General features: G+C 38.8%; 1 protein-coding gene across 1 annotated transcript in view; it reads left to right on the top strand.

Moving 5' to 3' along the window:
• Positions 1 to 19,159, top strand: part of Lrpprc (leucine rich pentatricopeptide repeat containing) — a 103,516-nt gene that overhangs the window by 17,816 nt on the left and 66,541 nt on the right. Inside the window, exons 9-18 of the mRNA XM_005354688.3 lie at positions 226 to 371; positions 609 to 714; positions 796 to 903; positions 3,407 to 3,525; positions 6,094 to 6,187; positions 8,613 to 8,679; positions 15,676 to 15,703; positions 17,449 to 17,506; positions 18,510 to 18,616; positions 18,834 to 18,911. Of these exons, the coding sequence (XP_005354745.1) occupies positions 226 to 371; positions 609 to 714; positions 796 to 903; positions 3,407 to 3,525; positions 6,094 to 6,187; positions 8,613 to 8,679; positions 15,676 to 15,703; positions 17,449 to 17,506; positions 18,510 to 18,616; positions 18,834 to 18,911 (911 nt within the window). The remainder of the gene's footprint in view (positions 1 to 225; positions 372 to 608; positions 715 to 795; positions 904 to 3,406; positions 3,526 to 6,093; positions 6,188 to 8,612; positions 8,680 to 15,675; positions 15,704 to 17,448; positions 17,507 to 18,509; positions 18,617 to 18,833; positions 18,912 to 19,159) is intronic.

Here is a 19,159-nt window from a genome sequence, read left to right as displayed (position 1 = left end):
AAAAAATTTAAAAATTTTTGTTTGTGTGTTTGGTTATGTATATTTCACAGGGTGTGTTCAGGGTCCAGATCTTTCCTGGGGATGGAACTCAGTTCATAAAATTTGGCAACAAGTGCTTTTATCTCCTGAACCATGTTACTAGCCCTATTTTTTTCATTAGTATTGATTATTATTTAAACACATTGCTCAGTTTAGTAATAACAGATGTCTTTGTTTTCTTCCCAGATGCAATGAACCTCATTTTGCTTTTAGTCACTGAAAAGTTGGAAGATACGGCATTCCAGATTTTATTAGCATTACCCGTGTCAAAGGAAGAGAACATAAATGTATTTGGCAGTTTCTTTTTGCGGCACTGCGTGACTGTGAATACGGTACTCTGCTTGTTTTCACTTTGTAGATTGTCTAGTTGGCAGTGAAATGATATGCTTTAAAACAGGAGAGAATTCATGAGATGAGACAAGTTGTAAACAATCTGAAACTTTTAATGTTGAAGATTTCTGGATAGAAAGGGAGAAATTGAGACTTCGTTGCCAAAGTCATTGACTGTTGGCAGAAAGCGCAGTGGTCAGGCTCTGGCTGTCCAGCTGACTCCGTGTCTTTCCCCTCAGCCTGCGGAGAAGCTTGTAGACTACTGTAAGAAGCTGAAGGAGGCCAAGCTGCACAGCTCCTCACTGCAGTTCACTCTCCACTGTGCTCTACTGGCCAACAAAACTGGTACTGTATCCTTGTAGCTTTGACCAGCATCCAGAAGTTTCTCTGCCATAGCACGGTGATATATTATGGATTGTTTTTCAGCTTTGGCAAAAGCAGTGATGCAGGCCTTGAAGGAAGAAGGGTTTCCTATTCGAACTCACTATTTCTGGCCATTGCTAGCCGGACATCAGAAAACAAAAAATGTTCAAGGTGAGCTTTGCCTTTTATGGAGTCACAGTTGGTCAGAACAATTGCAAATAAACACACATCTGTTTGAATTCTTTAAAGCACACTTACTTCTGAGAGTCAGAGCTCATGAGAAACTGGGATTGTGTTAGTAATTCTAAAGTGGGTATTTTACTTCTTAGTTCGCGTCTTAAGCAAATGTTCAGACTTGTGAGTGGAGTTGTGAACAGTTTGTCTAGCCTTAGTGAAGTTATATTTAATGGAGTTCATAGAACAGAAAGTGTGACCATTTTCCTCTGTGGGCCACGCCAGCCTGTTTTCCCCCAAGCTCAGCTCCAGGAGGGAAGGCAGAGAAACTTGTGTTTATTGTAAAGAGGTGCTCCTGACCTGACAGCCTGCTGACTGAAGGACAGAAATGCTCAGACTTTCGGGTTCTTAAGTACATTTAAGCATTTAGCATACTTTCCCTTGTACACATGGGATGTCTATAGGATATGAATAAAATGGAAAGTATTAAATTTTAGAGCACAGTATCTAATTCTTTGGTTTGCATTACTGGTAATCAGAAAAAGTAGTCTCATAAAAAGATGCTTTTAACAGAAGTACCTCCCCCTTGGGGAAACAAAAATGGTCTTTTTTCATTTTATCTCACAGTATAATGTGCTTTGGAATGAGATGCAGAGTTGTTAGTGTGACATTGGGTGACAAACAGAATGCACAAACAACAAAAAAGTGCTTTTAGCAGACTTTCACATTGCAATTTTATTTTAAATATATAGTTGTCTTCTGGTTTAAAGAAAATAGTGAAACAAGTATTCCCTAATTGTTTCTGGTTATAAAAGTCTCTAAATCCTTTTTAGGAAAGTCTTTGTGAAAACATTAAGAGTTGATTAACTCTTTGTGTATCTTCCAGTTCTGAAAGCATGAGGTAACCTTTAACCTCGTGTTTCTGCAGCGCAGACCATTTGTAGCATTCCATCAGACTCTTGAGCCTCTTAGTATTTATTTTTACACAGGTTAGGAAAATATTGTTGGTGCTTTTTGAAATGTCTGTGTACTGGGTAAGTTTCCTGGTTGCACCATATTATAATGTCTACCCCTTTGAATTGGCAAAAGACCAAGACTGGTTTCAACTGGAGGGAGCTGAGCTTGGGGAAGAAGGGCTTGTGCGCCTGCCTTTCCTGCAGATCTGAGTGGAGACCTGGAGGGTGCTTTGTTGAAAGGTCACCTTGTATTCTTCAGACACGGAGAGCCAGAGGGTTCAGGGTCTGACCACAGGTAGTGTCAGTGTTGAGAATGACTTCTGCACTTTGTAATGCTTCTTCATGTCACCGCCCCTCAGTAACCGTTACATTGTTTTAGTAACATTCTTAGCTGTCCTTTGGAAATTGGACACCATGTTTTACATTAATTCATCGAAAAATCAGGAACAAGATTTTGAAAAACTACAGAAGCTTCTGCTTTATTGGAGATTACTGACTTGATAGTACCAGGGAATGTCAGTTGTCCTTTAGTTTTTAAAAACCATCTGCGCTCTTTAGTCTTCTTCTGGAGGTCTTGATGATAGGGAAATATACTGTGTAGACTTGCATGTAGCGGGCAGGGGGCTGTATGCTTTTGTGTAGTTTTCGTTGCTGCATGCAAGGCTAGAACGCCACCCTGTCTTTAGTGAAATGAGCCTGCTCTTTGTCTGGACGACATCCAGTGTACCCTGGTGGGGAGACCTGCTCAGGAGTGCTGAGTAAGGGAGGGGAAGAGCTTCAGGAAACAGGTCCGATAAAATTGAACTGAGTTTTCAATAACAGGGCAGTCACGCTTCTGTTGAATTGAGGCAGGAGCTTCACTATCACCAGCCTCCAACAAGATTTCCTGATCTTGTGCCACTCTGCTGTGCCACGAATAGAAAAGTCACTATTTAAAATATTTTCAGCAAGCACCCATAAGTGAATGAGAGGAAAGGCTTGGAATTAGGACCAAACTTCCTTTGTTAAACTTTGGAAGCGTAAAAATAAGAATATGAAGGGTTGGGCTGGGCAGTGGTGGCACACACCTTTAATCCCAGCACTCTTGATGCAGAGGCAGGTGAATCTCTGTGAGTTCAAGGCCAGCCTGGTATATAGAGTGAGCTCCAGGACAGGCTCCAGAGCTACAGAGAAACCCTGTCTCAACAACAAAGCAGGAAGAATACAAAAGAAGCTGTTTGTGTTGAGGACACCCCCAAAATTAAAAGTGCTCCTTGAGTCGGGGTGGAATAGATGGGCCTTATTTTTCAAAAAGTAGAATTTTGCCTCCAAATAAAGTGAGCCTATTTGATTGGTTATAACAATTACGTGACCGTCTTAGTAGGTGAGCACGGCCTAGGCAAATCATGTCTATTTCCCTAGAGTTTGGATTATTTTAATTGCTACAGTGTTTTGTTTTTCAGACAGAGTGCTGAGGAAATTTCCTCACTGATTCAGCAAACAACCTTGTGACTTCCCTGAATTTGAAGTTCTTCATCTCTGCCATGCTGTGTTTTATCTCTTAGGAATAATGGATATACTCAAAATAATGAAGGAGTTGGGAGTAGATCCTGATCAAGACACATATGTAAATTACGTGTTTCCTTGCTTTGGTGATGTAAAGTCAGTTCGAGCTGCTTTGCAGGTGGGTACAAGTGTGCTTTTAATGGCCTTAATGAAGAAAATACTCTCTACCTACTGTTTCATTATCATTAGAAAAAAAGAACAGAGCACCATTGAATGGAGAATTAAAATGGTCTTGTGCATGTAGTTTTTAAGACTCTATAAACATGCTGGTTAGTATATGTAATAGGTTTAACTAGCAGGCTAAACAGTGTCTTTCTTCTGTCTTGGTAAGACTGTCCTGATAGCAGAAGCATAGGAAAGATTCACTTCTTGGTCTTACCCTAGAACCTGTAATTTTCTTTTTTTTTTTTTAAATAATTTTCCAAAATACATTACTAATCGTATATTTATTATTCTGTATTTGAAAAATAATCTTTGTTGGGCTTTGAAACACTTTTTCTGCCATGCTTTTGACCCTCCCAGAAAAAGCAAGATATTGTGAGTATCATTTGAAAAGTTGACAATGGGGACTGGAGAGATGGCTCAGCACTGACCATTCTTGCAGAGGATCCATCTTTGATTTCCAGCATCCAAGTGGTAGCTGTCTGTCTGTAACTTCAGTTCCAAGAGAGCTGATACTTTCTTCTGGCCTCCATAGGCACTAGGCACATAGACATGAATGCTGGCAAACACTTACACACATAAAATAGTGAAATAAATAATTAAAACTAAAGTTGATTTGAACCATACCTGAAGTGGTAGTGGCACACACCTTTAATCCTAGCACTCAGGAGGCAGGGGCAAGCAGATCTCAGTGAATCCGAGGCCAGCGTAGTCTACAGAGCAAGTTCCAGGACAACCAGGGCTACACAGAGACATCCTGTCTCAAAAAGCAAAACAAACAAAAATACTGGGTTTTCTAATTTTAAGGCAAAGTGTTGTATATACAGTTAGGAGTGGCAGGTGCAGGCTCCATATGTGTAACATGTATTTTGCTAGGAAGAGCTGTAGGGCAGAAGTTACTAAGTGCTGTCTGGATTTTTGTAAGAGTGTTCCTTTCTGTGAAATAACTTCATATCATAATCATTTTAAAATCGAGAGTTATATCTTGAACGTCTGTACTTACCTTCCTCGCTCCCCTTTTCAGGGGAAGATGGGGACTGTGGGGACACTGGCTAACTTCTGACCTTTTGTCACCACCTCCCGTGTGCTGGGACAGTGGGCATATGTTAGCATGTTGGCTTTTTTATGCTGTACTAGTAGGGCCCAAGTCCAGGACTTGGTGTCTGCCAGGAAATCACTGCAGCAAATGAGCTCCGTTCTCCAGTCTTCCTCCTTAGTTCTCAGAAGAAGCTGTTGACTTCATGCTGTACATACTTTACCGTGGGAGTTACTGTTAAACAGCGGCTTTCTCCATAATTCATTCCTTGCAGACATACAGCCTGAAGTTCCACTGCTGTCTTGTGACTACTCTTGATTTTTCAGAACTGTTGAACTCTTTTAGGAGAAAATTAGACCTAAATTGTAAACTTGTGTGAATTTTGATTATACTCATTCTTATTTCAACTGCCTTTTGTTTTCATTGTTACAATTTCAGTGTTGTGTATTATTGGCTCAGAATCAACCATGCTGTCATATGACAGTATTATATGCCATTCATTAATACATGGAGACCACTAGTCAGGTGGTAGATCTGTATAACTCACCCATGGGTGATTCCTTAAGATAGTCTTATATTTTAGATAATAATTTTTCTTAATATTTCCCTTTCATATATGAGTGTACATAAGAAATATCTTTGAAAAAGTGGCTATCTTAGAGCAATATTTAATTCTACAAATCATTTTAATGCTTGTGTGATATTTTATAGCTATGACATAATTTATTTTTATTCTTTGCCTTTTATTGTCTGGGTGATTTGTAATATTGTACTGTAAAGAAATATTTGAACTAAATTATTATTCATGCACTTAAATTATCTAATGTTGAGTGAAGTGATCAACTATTTGGAGTTAAATAAATTTGATCCGTACCATATGTGTCAAAATACCATTTTAGTGGGACTTGAGAGGTGGCTCAGTGGTTAAGAATAGTAAGGAGCCATGTTTGAGTCTCAGCACCCACAATCATCTGTAACTCTAGTTCTAGCTGATTTGACATCCTCTTCTGGGCTCCACAGGCACCAGGCACGCCTGTTTGCACAGACATTTTATGCAAGCAAAAAAAAAAAATCCCATGAAGTAAAAATATGTATTTCTTTTAACCACTATTTCAGTTCTGTGTTGAAGCTCTTTTATAAGAGGATTGTCATGTCTTGTGTAGTAAACATGTGAACAGGTCACCTGTCTTTATTTTTATTTTTTTAAGAGAAAACAAACTATCCTTTTTTACTATGCATACCAATCCAAGTTCCCAACTCCCTCACCTCAGGTTGCCTGTCTTGATAGTGTTTATTTGGGCTATTGGCACTCTAGCTTGAAGTTTCTTTTTGCCAAGGTTTGGTTACTCAGCTATGTATAGTTTTAGAAAAATTATTTTTTAAAAAAGATAATAGATTATCTTGGTATTTGAAAGATAGGGGACTAGAAAGGCATATTGAAGTATTTTAATTGAAGAACCTTACCATTGATGTATACTTTATCCCCAGGAAAATGAATGTCTACCTCAAAGTAATATATTTACTCAAGCTGCAGTGAGAAGTGAAGCAAAAAATGGGAACTTAGAGAACGTTTTGTCACTTCGTAAGTATTCCATAGGAGAAGTAGGCTTGGTGCTGACGTCAGTCGCTGCTGAGAGCATATATATGGTAGTTTGTACAGTGCAGGCAAGAACACTTCCAGCTTGTGATAAGGTCTTGCTGAGAATCCAGAATATGGCTTGAACTTGGCTACTTTGGAAGTAATTTTAAGGTTGGAAGAGGCATGAAGACGCCATGGTGTTAAGAGTGGCAGCTGGGCCGGGCGGTGGTGGCGCACGCCTTTAATCCCAGCACTCGGGAGGCAGAGGCAGGCGGATCTCTGTGAGTTCGAGACCAGCCTGGTCTACAGAGCTAGTTCCAGGACAGGCTCCAAAGCCACAGAGAAACCCTGTCTCGGAAAAAAAAAAAAAAAGAGTGGTAGCTGGGTATGTGATAAACCAAAGACTGGGTCCTGTTTGTCATTTATGAGCTCGTAAGTGACACAGAACAAATCTGTTAATATCTACTTGTTTCAGTTTTCTGAAATTGAGGTGACACAGCCTGTTTTATAGAGACTTCTGGTTAGTGATTTGAAGCTGTTCCCAGATTTGGCTAACATAAAGCATAGCTAATGCTTGCTGAGCATTTAAAAGAATCAGCTCCTTGTATACATACCTCACATGAAGTCAGTTCCATTGACAGAGGGCACAGTGAGGGAGAATAATTTGATCAAAGGGTTCTTTGAACCAGAAGCAAAATCTAGTTCTAACTTTGCCGTTTTCGACATTTTTTTATTCGACATATTTTTTAAATGATTTAATTTATTGTTATTTTATGTGCATTAGGATTTGTCTTTATGCATGTGCTTATGAGAGTATCAGAACTCCTGGAGCTGGAGCCACAGACAGTTGTAAGCCATGTGGGTTCTGGGAATCGAACCTAGGTCCTCTGGAAGAACAGCCAGTGCTCTTAGCTGCTGAACCATCTCTCCAGCCCCTAATAAATTGCATTTTTTTTTCCCCAAGGCAGGACTTTTCTGTGTAGGCCCGACTGGCCTTTAGCCTGGAGATCCACCTGCCTCTGTCTCCCAAATGCTGGGATTAAAGGCGTACACTGTCACCTGGCTTTTTTCAGCATTCTTTATTTTGATTATTTATCATGCGTTTAAGTTGTGGAAATACATTTGAACTAAAGCATAGCAGGATTTTGTTAGTTTATTTTGGGAGTTTTGTGAGACAGGGTCTCACTGTGTAGCCTTGACTCACTTAGAACTTGCTGTATAGACCAGTTGGTCTTGAACTCACAGATTTGCCTCTGTCTCTTGCCTTCCAAATGCTGGAATTAAAGGTGTACCATCATGCCTGGCACAAAGCAGATTTGATCTTCTTAAAGTGCTAAAAGTTAAAGTTTGATATATATTCAGATTGTATAGGTGAGTTAAAATTAATAATGATTTTCTTTCTATGACCTCTTAAAAATTAAGCCAGGTATCTTACTCTTTATAAGTTGTATTATCATCTTCAGGACTTGCCTCTGTTATGAATTTGTTTCACCCCACTCATTCTGTCATCCAAAAGCTGCTTTACATGTAGTGTAATGAATGATCCAATTAACTTGATCATACCATTGTAATACAGCTGCAAGCAAAAACAAAATCAGAAAGTCCCAACAGCAACCCTCTGTGTCATTAAAAGTTGTTTTTTGTTTTTTTGGGTTTTGTTTTTTTTTTTTTTTTTTGAGGCAAGGTTTCTCTGTGTTGCCTTGACTGACTCTAGACCAGGCTATAGGCCAGGTTGGCCTTGGTCTCACAGAGATCCTCCTGTCTCTGCCTCCTGAGTGCTGGGATTAATGGTTTGTGTCACCAATTCCTGATTAAAAAGTAGTTTTATGTCAAGGTTTACATGAAAAATCAGGCTTAGCAGTCCACATAGAAACATTTCAAGTTGTGGACTGTGTCAAATGTGCCAAATGTGTAGTGGAGCAAGCAAATGCTCAGAGACGTTGAAGAGCTGTGGCACTGGTGATGGAGCAGAAGTAAGGGCCTACCTGTGCCGTGGTTAGCTGCCCCTCTGTGTCTCCAAATGGAATGAGAAAGGGAACAGTTCACCAGGAACCATGACAAAAATAACTTACTTTTGTCTTCAGTAAGTGTAAGTTATCTTTCTAATCTCCTTACTGTGTCACAGTGCCCAGGAATCTACAGTTTCAGTTATATAGCAGGGGGATTCAAGTAATTACTATTTATATTAAGGAATAATTACAAATTCTTTTCTTGATTAAAACAAAGCAAAAGGCTTTAAAGGATGTTTTGTTACAGATGTATATATTGCCTCATTAAGTAACTTCACCTGAAACATTTTATTTTTTAAGTAACACTTCCCAGTTGGAAGTAAAAAGGTAGGTAAACATGTCATCAGATCATTTATAGCTCAGTGTGGTCGTTTTGTTTGTTTGGCCTGAGTTATTTTGACTATGCTTCTCTTTTGCAGTGGAATCGAATGCATTGCCTTTATCGTTTAATTCTTTGAGAGGCAGCCTAATTCTAGGCTTTAGGAGGTAAGATTATCAGCCTCAATGTTCTCTGTTGTTGGACTGATTTCTCTTGTCCTTGTGATCTGTTGATGATGAGAACTACTTTGGAGAAAGGCTTTTCCTCTCAGTTGGATTGGGTTTGGACAGCCTTTCTATCACTTTTTCTAAGAAAGACAGATACAGTTCTATTCAAAAAAAAAAAAAAAAGAGAAAGAAGTGATTTGTGTGCATATTGAGATTATTCTTTGAGAATGACTTTATTCTGTATGTGCTGCTATTCTCACATGTTCAAGGAAAATTAACGAACTTTCCCACGTGTGTGACTATTTTCTATTACTGCACTGAGATACCAGCACAGGCGACCCTTACAGAGAAGAGCATGTGCTGGTGTCGGTTTGGATCTGGTGGGGATTTTCTTGGCTGAAGCGTATGATGACACCACATCAGGATGAGAAAAGTGAGAGGCAATGGTCATGTCATAAAGGAGAAAGCCAAAGAGTGACTTAGGGTTTGGGTTTACTCACGTTTTTTTAACCACTTGTTCTGGTGAAAGCCCCAGTGTTCAGAACTACAATCCCATCCCAGGACAATAGCCCAGTGATGCAAGGACCATTGGGTCTCACCTTAGGCCACAGTGAGAACCAAGCTTCCTTCATGTGGACCCTTGGGGAAAAACTTAAGCCGTATCTTAGTGCGTCCAAATTTTGTTGTTTTTTTAGCCACATGCACACTTGCACGCACAGAAACACTAGTAATTCCTTGGTTGCCTGCCTGTCCCGTATTTTCACAAATTCCTGATTCTGTGCTGTTTACTTGCTTTCTCCTGTTGCTGTGCGCATAGATACTCATTTGTTTCTTTTTTGCTGTAGTCCAGCAAAAAAGTTGTAGACATAACAGTGCTGGATGTTGCAGCATATATTTCTTTACCCGTAAGGTACTTGAAGTATATTGTCATCTGATTGACATTAAGTCCATGCTACATGGACCCAGTGCGATGACTCCATGTGCAGAGGCACTCGCTACCTGGCCTCGTGATCTGAGTTCAGTCTCCAGGTCCCACACAAGCTGTTCTCTGACTTCCCTGGGCATGTCTTCCTGTGCAGAGCTTGGCATGAAGGCTGCCTGCCACTGTACTCCTAGTGCTTCCAAGGTCACACAGGCAAATCCCCAAAGCTCATTGGCCAGCTGGCCTGCCTAATCAATGAGCCCTGGGTTCAGTGAGAGACTATCTCACAAAATAAGGTGGAAAGGTGGCCTCTGGCCACTTCACACATATACATGTGAATACATACCCATTTGCACTTGCACAAATAAATATATACCTACCACAAACATTTTAAAAGAAAAATGATAAAATCTGAAAAAAATGGGATGGCTCAGTGGTTAAAAACAAGGAAGTCTGGTGGCCTGAGTTTAGTCCCTAAACCAACAAAACCATAGAAGTTGTCCTCCGACCTCCACATAATGCCTGCCTTCCTACACAGCTGCACAGTGATGAGAGAATTGTAGAAAGGTTTTTAGAGCATAGACTATAATTGCATAGATAGAACTTCAATGGAACCAGCTTTTTAAGAAATAACTCATACTGTTTTAATAAATGAAATGGGATAATGTTAATGTTCTTGATGAAGGGCTTAGTTTTTCACGTAAACTTTCAAGTTACGGATATTTCTTTTAATTTCATTATTTTTTAGTCCGCTTATATTTCAGAATTTCAGACTTGTGGAAGTACTTGGGTCATAAAGCTAAGGCGATCTGATGGGGACAGACTCCTAAAATGTGCTAGGGCGGTGGCTGAGCCGAGTGAAGTCTCAGAGCTCTTTCTCCAGCTGTTTAGTATTGTGTCGCAGTTTTGGCTGTCGGATACAGTGGTGGATACAGTAAAATTTCAGGTTGGAGTCATGTTGTAAGAGTATGGGTGTAGTCAGAGACATCTGTAACTTGGGGTCACTTCTTTCCTTCCACTCACCCCAAAACTAACAAAAAATTCAAACTATATTAATATACTTATCCTTTATGTAAGCATTAATATAGTCATGTCTTTTATTTGTTGTCAAAATAAATTGTAATATATTTTAAAATCTCTCAGAACATTCCATATAATAGTCAAGCCACCTGTTGTGTGTGCGCTTAAGAGTCGTGTTATATGATATAACATGTGCTGTATGTTATGTGAGCAAATTTAGGACTAGGACAAAACAACATGACTTGGCTTATAAATGGATCGACCATGCTGTTGCCAGTAGAGTCCTCGTTAGCGTAGGAAGTGCCTTACACTTACTGGAGATAAAGGCTCATCAGAAGTGACTTAGTTCCAAAAGCAAGTTAATCAGAAATCCAGGATATGGCAGATCTTTGTAATTAGATATCTAAGTCATTTTGGGTATATATCTTATTATTATGCAGCTTCAATAAAACCCTTTTAGTAGTTAATGGTAGGTCCAGGGCCTAAGTGGGCAGTTGTTCCTAGTATGTTTGGGTAATAAGGTATTTGGCTCAGATTTTCTTAAGTTTCTATTGTTGTAAAACACCATCACCAAAAGCAATTTTTCCTTAAAAGAGTTTATTTCAGTCCATCATGAAGGGATCTCAAGCAGCAAGTTGGGAGCAGGAACTGAAGCAGTGATCATGGAAGAATCCAATTACTTCTATGATTTGCTCAGTTTACTTTATTATATCTCTGTAGGATCTCTTGCTCAGGGTGGTACCACTCGCTGTGAGCTGGACCCTTCCATTTCAGTCATCAGTTAAAAATTAAAAATGATCCACAGCTTGCCTGTAGGCCAGTCTGATGGCATTTTGTCAATTAGGTTTCTTCCTTCACAGATGACCCTGCTGTGTCAAGTTGTCAAAAATCTAACTAGCACACTTTCTTTTTTGGGGGTTGAGACAGGGTTTCTCTGTGGCTTTGGAGCCTGTCCTGGAACTAGCTCTGTAGACCAGGCTGGTCTCAAACTCACAGAGATCCGCCTGCCTCTGAGTGCTGGGATTAAAGGCGCGCGCCACCACTGCCCGGCTCACACTTTCTTTTTTAAAATATTTTTTTATTATTGGGTAGGGGACAGAATTCAGGAGTTGATTTTTCTCCTTTCGCTGAGTTTGGAGGATCAAACACAGGTTACAGGCTTGTGCAAAAATCCCTTTTACCTGCTGAACCATCTTACTGGTTCTTATCTCTGTTTCCCTGCCCCCCAGGTAAGGTCTTAACCAAACCCATGCTGGCTTTAAAGCTTGCTATATAGTTGAGCATGACCTTGAATTTGTGATCCTTCTGTTTCCCGGTGCTGGGATTACAGGTATGCACAACCCCTGCCACTTTATGTGTTGGCTGCCGACTGAGATTCTTTGCCAACCATTTCACATAATAATTTGAAGAACATTACTTTCTTATGTCTTAGATAGAGGGTAGTGTTCAGCTACAAACTCATGACATAGTTGTTGAATGGCACCTGTCCGGACCATGCCTGCTTGAAGACACACTTATTACCTGCCAGCATTCTGTCTGGACCTTCTGAAGCCAGTTAGGGAACAATAGACAGTGTAATCATGCTGTCATTTTAAAACAACACCCCCAAAATTTGTGTGTGTCTGTATATAGTGTCTCATTTTATAAATGACTTAATAACATGCTTAGGAAATGTCACCTAAGTTTAAGTCGTTTAAATTGAATACCACTTCGTGATTATTATTATAAAGAGATTTTTCTGCTTTAAATTTTCTTAAAAATGAAGCTACATAAAATATATTTTAGGGCCTTGGGATGTAGATCAGCTGGTAGATTGCTTGCCTGGCATGCATGTTTTCCCTGGATTCAGTCTTCAGCACCGTGTGAAGTGGAACAAGTTGATCTGTGACTATGATCTCAGCCTGCTGGATTGGCCGCAGGAAAACCTGAAGTTCCATACCTCCACAGCTCCATAGAGTATTTAAAGCCCATGTGGGCTACATGGGATCCTGTCTTCAAATAAGTAAACAGATATTTGGAAATTGCGTTCTCTGTCAAATATAGGATGAAATTGTATGTAGAATGAGCAAGATGTTTCTTCCTTTTATCAAAACAGTAGAACAAAGTTTAAGTGAAAAAGAGAAAACTGTTCCTTGAATATATAATTGAAAATACTCCGAAGTGTTGAGCCATTGCTAGGAGGCAGATATGGCGCTGAAGCCAGCCCTACAAAAAAGACGGTGGAGAACTGGTTAGGTGGCCGGCCAGGGTTTCCTTTTTCTTTTTCCCCTTGGTTTTCGAGTCAGGGTTTCACTGTAACTATCTAGCCTGTCCTAGAACTAGCTCTTGTAGACCAGACTGGCCTTGAACTCACAGAGATTCACCTGCCTCTGCCTCCTAAGTGCTGGATTAAAGGTGTACACCCAACCAGGCGAGGGTTTTTTACAAAGAACTCTGTGGTTAGGTATTCTGACTTGTTGACAACAGTGGGAACTTGGCAGTTAATCTTTGTTGTTAAGGAGTACTGCCTGCCACGTGTTGAAATGAAAGATCAGGTTTTTGAATCTAAACATTTAAGACTGACCTTAGCCCTACTGGAGTCATCAAGTTAATGCCAAATCTTCAACACCTTTTTGTAAACAGTAGGTGTCGATGATGTCCTGACCTCACCAGAACTGAGAGCTGGAATGAGATGCTTGCTCCTAACTACTTCATAATTGGTATAGAAAATGGAATGTGGGGAGCCAGTCACTGCATTTGTTCTGTCTTACGGCTCTCGCAGTTACTCCTCTTGGCCGTACACACGCTGGAGGAGGAACTGGAGGATAGCTGATAGCACAGACAGTGCTGTCCTTGTCACTCAGATCTTTCTGACTCTAACTGCACTAACAATCAAGATGTTAATGTTTTGTTATAAATTATCCTCTCAAATTCCATTATTTCAATGTCTCTAGAAAAAGCTTGCTGAAAACCTGCAGTCAGTCCTCAGCAGAAGTGGTGCCATTGCCAGTGTGTTTTCAAACCTGTTCTTCTTTAGAGGACGTTGTCCTTTACAAATTCCGCCTTCTCAGAAACTTATTTTCTGTGTGGGCAGAAAAGAAGCAAGGATTATTTGCTTATTAAACAAGCACCAAGATTCATTGCCATCCAAACTGGCTTTAAAATGGGTCCAGTGTTTTATTAGTTAGACAACTTGGGAAATTTCTATTGCATTTTTAAATTGTGAATTGTATTATACATTCAGTGAAGTATCTCAAAGTTGAATGCACCATATAAAACAAACACATAGCTGTCACCCACAGAATATCTGTTGTTCTTGTAAGGTCCTCTGTGTATCCTTCCTCGGTTCCATGTTGTCTTCCTGAAGTTCCCTGCTATCCTGACATTGATGTAACTACTTCACCTGAGTTTGTCTATAATTGTGCCACGTTTGTGTATTCTCAACGATACGTAATTTTGAATGACTACACAGAAGCCTGGCCTTAAGGGCAAAGCAATAGTTTCCCTGGAGACTCAGGCTTCAGCTTTTCTAAAGGCATTTCCAGGGAAGTCAGTAGGAAAGGTCAAAGGTTAGTCCTGAGAAGCATAGGGTTCAGTATATTTGGAGAACGTATGACCAAATATAGGCTCACTACGGCCTTCCTCAGACATTTAAGAAAATGCTTCCATAGATGTTGTCATCAACTTTAAGTGCAGGGCGTGGGCAGGGAAGGAAGTTTTCTACTATTCATGATTGACCAGTAATTAGATGGATCAGTACCTTACGCTAAAAAGATGTGTAGGTGCCTAGTGCTGGTGACCTTTGGTGTAGACTCATTGTGTGCACAGTAGTCTGCCCCTTCCCAGACTGCTCCTTTGACCTTCATCCTGGAGGTTCTTTGTTTGTCCACGTTGGATCGCTGTATCCACATCGATGTTTTTCTTCTTTATTCAAGTTTAATAGAGGCTATCCTTGAACACCTTTCTGCAAACAGATGTTCTTGGCATTGTAAACAGTGGAACCACAGAAGCACTGTCTTGTTCATTTTGAACTGGATATGTCCAGCTTCTGGACACGTGAGCATGAAACTCAGCAGTGATGGGAAGCCAGCACTCATTTGTTGACCTTTTTTGAAAATTGTGTCTCATTTAAAAAGACCATATTTGTACTATAGTTTTTCTTTCTTTTATTGAATTGATTTCAGATATTATAATACAAAGAATCCAAATATATTATACTCCAACATTTAGCATTTTGTCTCATTTTTACTGCCTCTGTGTGACATACATATATACACACATATATGTATATGAGAAATGGATTTTCAGAATTATTTTAGCTGAATTACCATTATGATCCTCTACCATTCCATATTTTAGTATGTACTCTAAAAGGACAGCCGTAATGTAACCTCAGCACAGTTAACAAATTTAGGAATTTAAACATTGCTGGGCTATTTTTAGCTAACATAATTTATGTTTCCATTTTAAAATTTGTGTCCTTTTTTATATTTTATACCCTTTTGTACAAAGTTCAGTTCAGGGATAGATATTGCCATTTCTTTTAAATTTTCTCTATTCTGGAATAACTTTGTCTTTTATGATATTAGCATTTTTTTTTTTTAAACAAAATGTGTACTTCTTAGTGATTAGTGGTTTCCCCATAAGCTTCAGGTTGTGTGTTCCCTGCTGGATTATTGCCTTTTCAGGGAGTTACATCCAAAGGACAGTTATCCCTTAGCATCCAGCAGTGATGCTAGTCTTGCTCACTCTGTCAGGATGGCCCCTATCTCTATCTGAGTTGCTGTTTCCCCTTTACAGGTAGCTCAGACTTGGGGGGCACCTGCAAATAAGCTTGCCCTTCAGACTTGGACCCCAGCATGCAGACGTGGCTTTTTAATGGTCCATATCCAAACCATTGTTAATTTTTAAAATTTTTAAGTTGCTTTTCTTAAATAGTTCAATTTGACATTTATTTACTTGATAAAGCATTGATTTTTTTTTATGTATTACATAATGTAATTACTGATGCATTTTGACTTAAAATGGTTTTTGGACCTTTGAGCTTATTTTTAATCCTTTGCTGCCCTCTGCAGGTCTAAGAATATAGATCTTTGGAGCAAGGTAAGTATTCCTAATACTGCAAACCATAATGTGATGCTTGAAAAGCCTTTGAGAGCAAGTTTTAATAGCTTCACACATCTGGTACATTATTACAAGCTAATGGATTAAAAATCTTGATATTGGTAGTTCTAAAACAGCAGGAAAATGTTATTCAAGTAGCCTGACTTAATCTTAAATTCTTACTAAGAGTTTCATCTTTCAAAACAAAACTTCAGAACTTATTGTGATGACATTTGATCTTATATATAGGCATAATAAATTTTTTTGGTGGTGCCTCCCATTTCCTGAGTGTTTGTTCGTTGAGATCATCTCTAGCCCAGTTTCTTGATACATCCATGTGTATCTGTAATTATGTATTCCTGTATGCAAATGGTACATAGACCAACCCACTGCTTTGTAAAGAAGTCAGCTGCTCTTTATGGCAGAAGGACAGTTAATAATTGCATGAAAAATATCAGCCCAAGAAGATCAGAATACATACTAAAGTCCACAGTTTAAATGTGTTGTGTTTTGTATGTTTGGTGCCAAGGTGGAATCCAGAGCCTTACATATGCTAGACAAATCAGGCCCACTTTTTTTTTTTTAAAATATAGTTTCATCCAGTTCTCTAGTATCTAGTATTACTACAGCTGCCATTCAGACTTTGTACTTGATTTTAGTATACAGTTGGGTTATATATATAGCCCATGGAGACATTCACTGGTTTATTCATTAAATGTGTCTGTTCACATTTGTTACTAAATACTATAACTGTCTGCATGTTTTCTGCAGCTACAGTCTCTGTAAAGTTTATGTGTGTTGCTTGATAGACAGCCTATAAAAGGCTGTTCTTACCTTCCCTTTGTTTGGTCGGCCATTAAGTGAAGTGTTTCATGATGGCATATGATCAGTCTTGTTCTTTCCCGTATTAGCCAATAAATGATCCAGGTGACTGACATTTGACTTTGATTAACGCTAATTATGTATGCCGGGATAAGTTCAGCTGTAGACTACACATGGTAGTTCTGACCCTTATCATTTTGGACAGCTACTGTAATGCTTCTGCTCTGTCTTCAGCCTAAGGATTTATGGGGTTAAATGCTGTTCATGGTTAGAAGGCAGTATTATAGGTGTATATTAATTTTGATTATAAAGTGTATACTTGGATTTTTTAAGTTAAAAATTTGTCATAGAATTAATGCTAAGAAATAAACTTGTGTATAATTTTAATATCTTTGAATTGAATTGATAAGAATCTGAATTCAAACACATTTGAATCTTTGGCTCATTTTAAAAACTCATTTAAGTGATTGAAAAAATGTCACTGAGAAATAAAAAGAACATACTATTTTCTGGTACAGCACATATTACTTATTATTTTCCTAGTATTTTATTCAAAAGGGAGCATTTGCTCCAGCTTGAGTGGGCTCTGAACACTAATAAGAAATGATGCTTTACAGTCCTGAGAGATTTTTCTGGTTCTCGGAACTAGCTTTGAGAGTTTAAATTCAACATGAAGAATCACTTTAGAGCCTTTCTTCGTGATGTTTCATAAAATGCTGCAGTTTTCCTTCATGTGTTTTTCATTATTTTTAGAAGACAAACCTGCTGTTTAAAAACGAATGACCTCTGTGGTGGGTAGGTGGGGTTGCTATGACACAGAAGTCATTTGTTTTTAAACAGCAGGGTTGTCTTCTAAAAATAATAAATGTATTTGTTTTTGTTTGCTCCTCTTGCTGTGATGCATGGATTTTCTGTCTTACCAGATAACAGAACTGTTATACAAGAATGGACGTTACTGCCAAGACCCTCCAGGACCAACAGGTAGCGTTTCTATTTAGATGACCGTAACTTACCCACAAACCCATTCTTCTGTGTAATGATGGGCCAGAAGGATCACAGCAGTAAACACTCTGATTTTGAAAGTAACATTTGAAAACACTTGATTCTAATAATCTGTATCAATAACTACATTTTGAGATCTCTAAAGTGTATGTAGTTTTATTATTTTTGAGACTGTGAAGCCTTTGAGGTATTCTGATAGCCTCTGTGGACCTAGGTCTAGAAGCCAGTGAGTCTCAGTGTTTATGATATAAGCATTTTGTGGGTGTAGTTAACTTTATGCGCAAAGTAGATAAAGGTCTTAGATTTTTGACTTAAATATAACTTATTACCTAAAAGACATAATTCAGGCATTTAATGAGTCAGGACTATATATAAGAAAGTCCCCTTCTTGAAAGTTCAAACTTCCTCTTGGAGGCATTAACACATGGCCCTATGAATTTTATGCTTGAATGCATAAGAAAATGACTGTTGTTAATAAACATCTTTGTTAATCTTGGATTTTCATTGGCTAATAGGCAGCTCTCCATGGGATTACTGTGTCTGCTCATTAATAGTAATGTAACTTTCTCTGCTCAGTATTTATCAGTCACTTCTTATTTTCAAAATATTGTCCACAAAAAATTAGTATAGAAATATGTGAAGACATCTATTTACACTCACTACCTGTGCTTTGGACAGGAGAGGGGTGAGGCCTTGGGCAGGACCACTTCTGTCACAGAGTGTGGAGAAAATAGTTTGAAATAAGATTCTGTACTGAAAAGCTGTCACTCGGTCTGAAAATAATTAATATTCCTTTCACTCACCAGCTAGATATGTGCTCCCAATCCACATAATCTCTATGCCTCAGTGATCATTGTTGCCATTTCAGAGCCTCTCATCAGGGTGACATCTCACACCAAAATGATTTCTTATAAATTAATCTTGATAACATGACAGTCTCGGTAATTTCAGTAGAATGCTTTCCCTTGTTTTTTTTCTACAGAAGCTGTTGGCTATTTTCTTTATCACTTGATTGACAGCATGAGTGACTCAGAGGTACAGGCCAAGGAGGAGCATTTGAGACAATACTTCCATCAGCTGAAGGAGATGGTACCATTTCATTTTTGCTATATAATGCCTGTCCTGCCTGACATGTATCTATTAGATTTGAAATTGCTGCTTTTAAGTACAACCAGACCACTTCTTAATGACATGCAAGAGTTAGAGACTTAAATTATGTCTGAGATAATTTCTCTTAGACAAATTTCAGTTTGTCTAAAACTCAGTGTTTTCTTTGCCTGCCCCCCCCCCCATTTCTTTCTCACAGGGTGTTAAAGTTCCTGAAAACATCTACAAAGGCATTCGCAATTTGCTGGATAACTACCATGTCCCTGAATTGATCAAGGTGTGTGAGTGTAAACAGCCAACTTTGTTAAATGCTTCATCTATATGTAATTAAAAATCTCATTTAAATTTAATTTGGAGTGACACAATTTTTTCCCAATATCAACAGTAAAAATAAAGCTTTTATTGATTGTTATTAGAAACTGTTTACACAGTAAAGGAAACATCTAAAGTAATTACAATGAGTAATGCAGTATAAATAGAATTTTTTCAACATTAAAATGGGGTGGGGCTGCCGGGCGGTGGTGG

The sequence above is a fragment of the Microtus ochrogaster genome, chromosome 16 (assembly GCF_000317375.1).
Source record: "Microtus ochrogaster isolate Prairie Vole_2 chromosome 16, MicOch1.0, whole genome shotgun sequence".
Classification (NCBI taxonomy): Eukaryota; Metazoa; Chordata; class Mammalia; order Rodentia; family Cricetidae; genus Microtus; species Microtus ochrogaster.
This window is presented reverse-complemented; position numbering and strand designations above follow the sequence as displayed.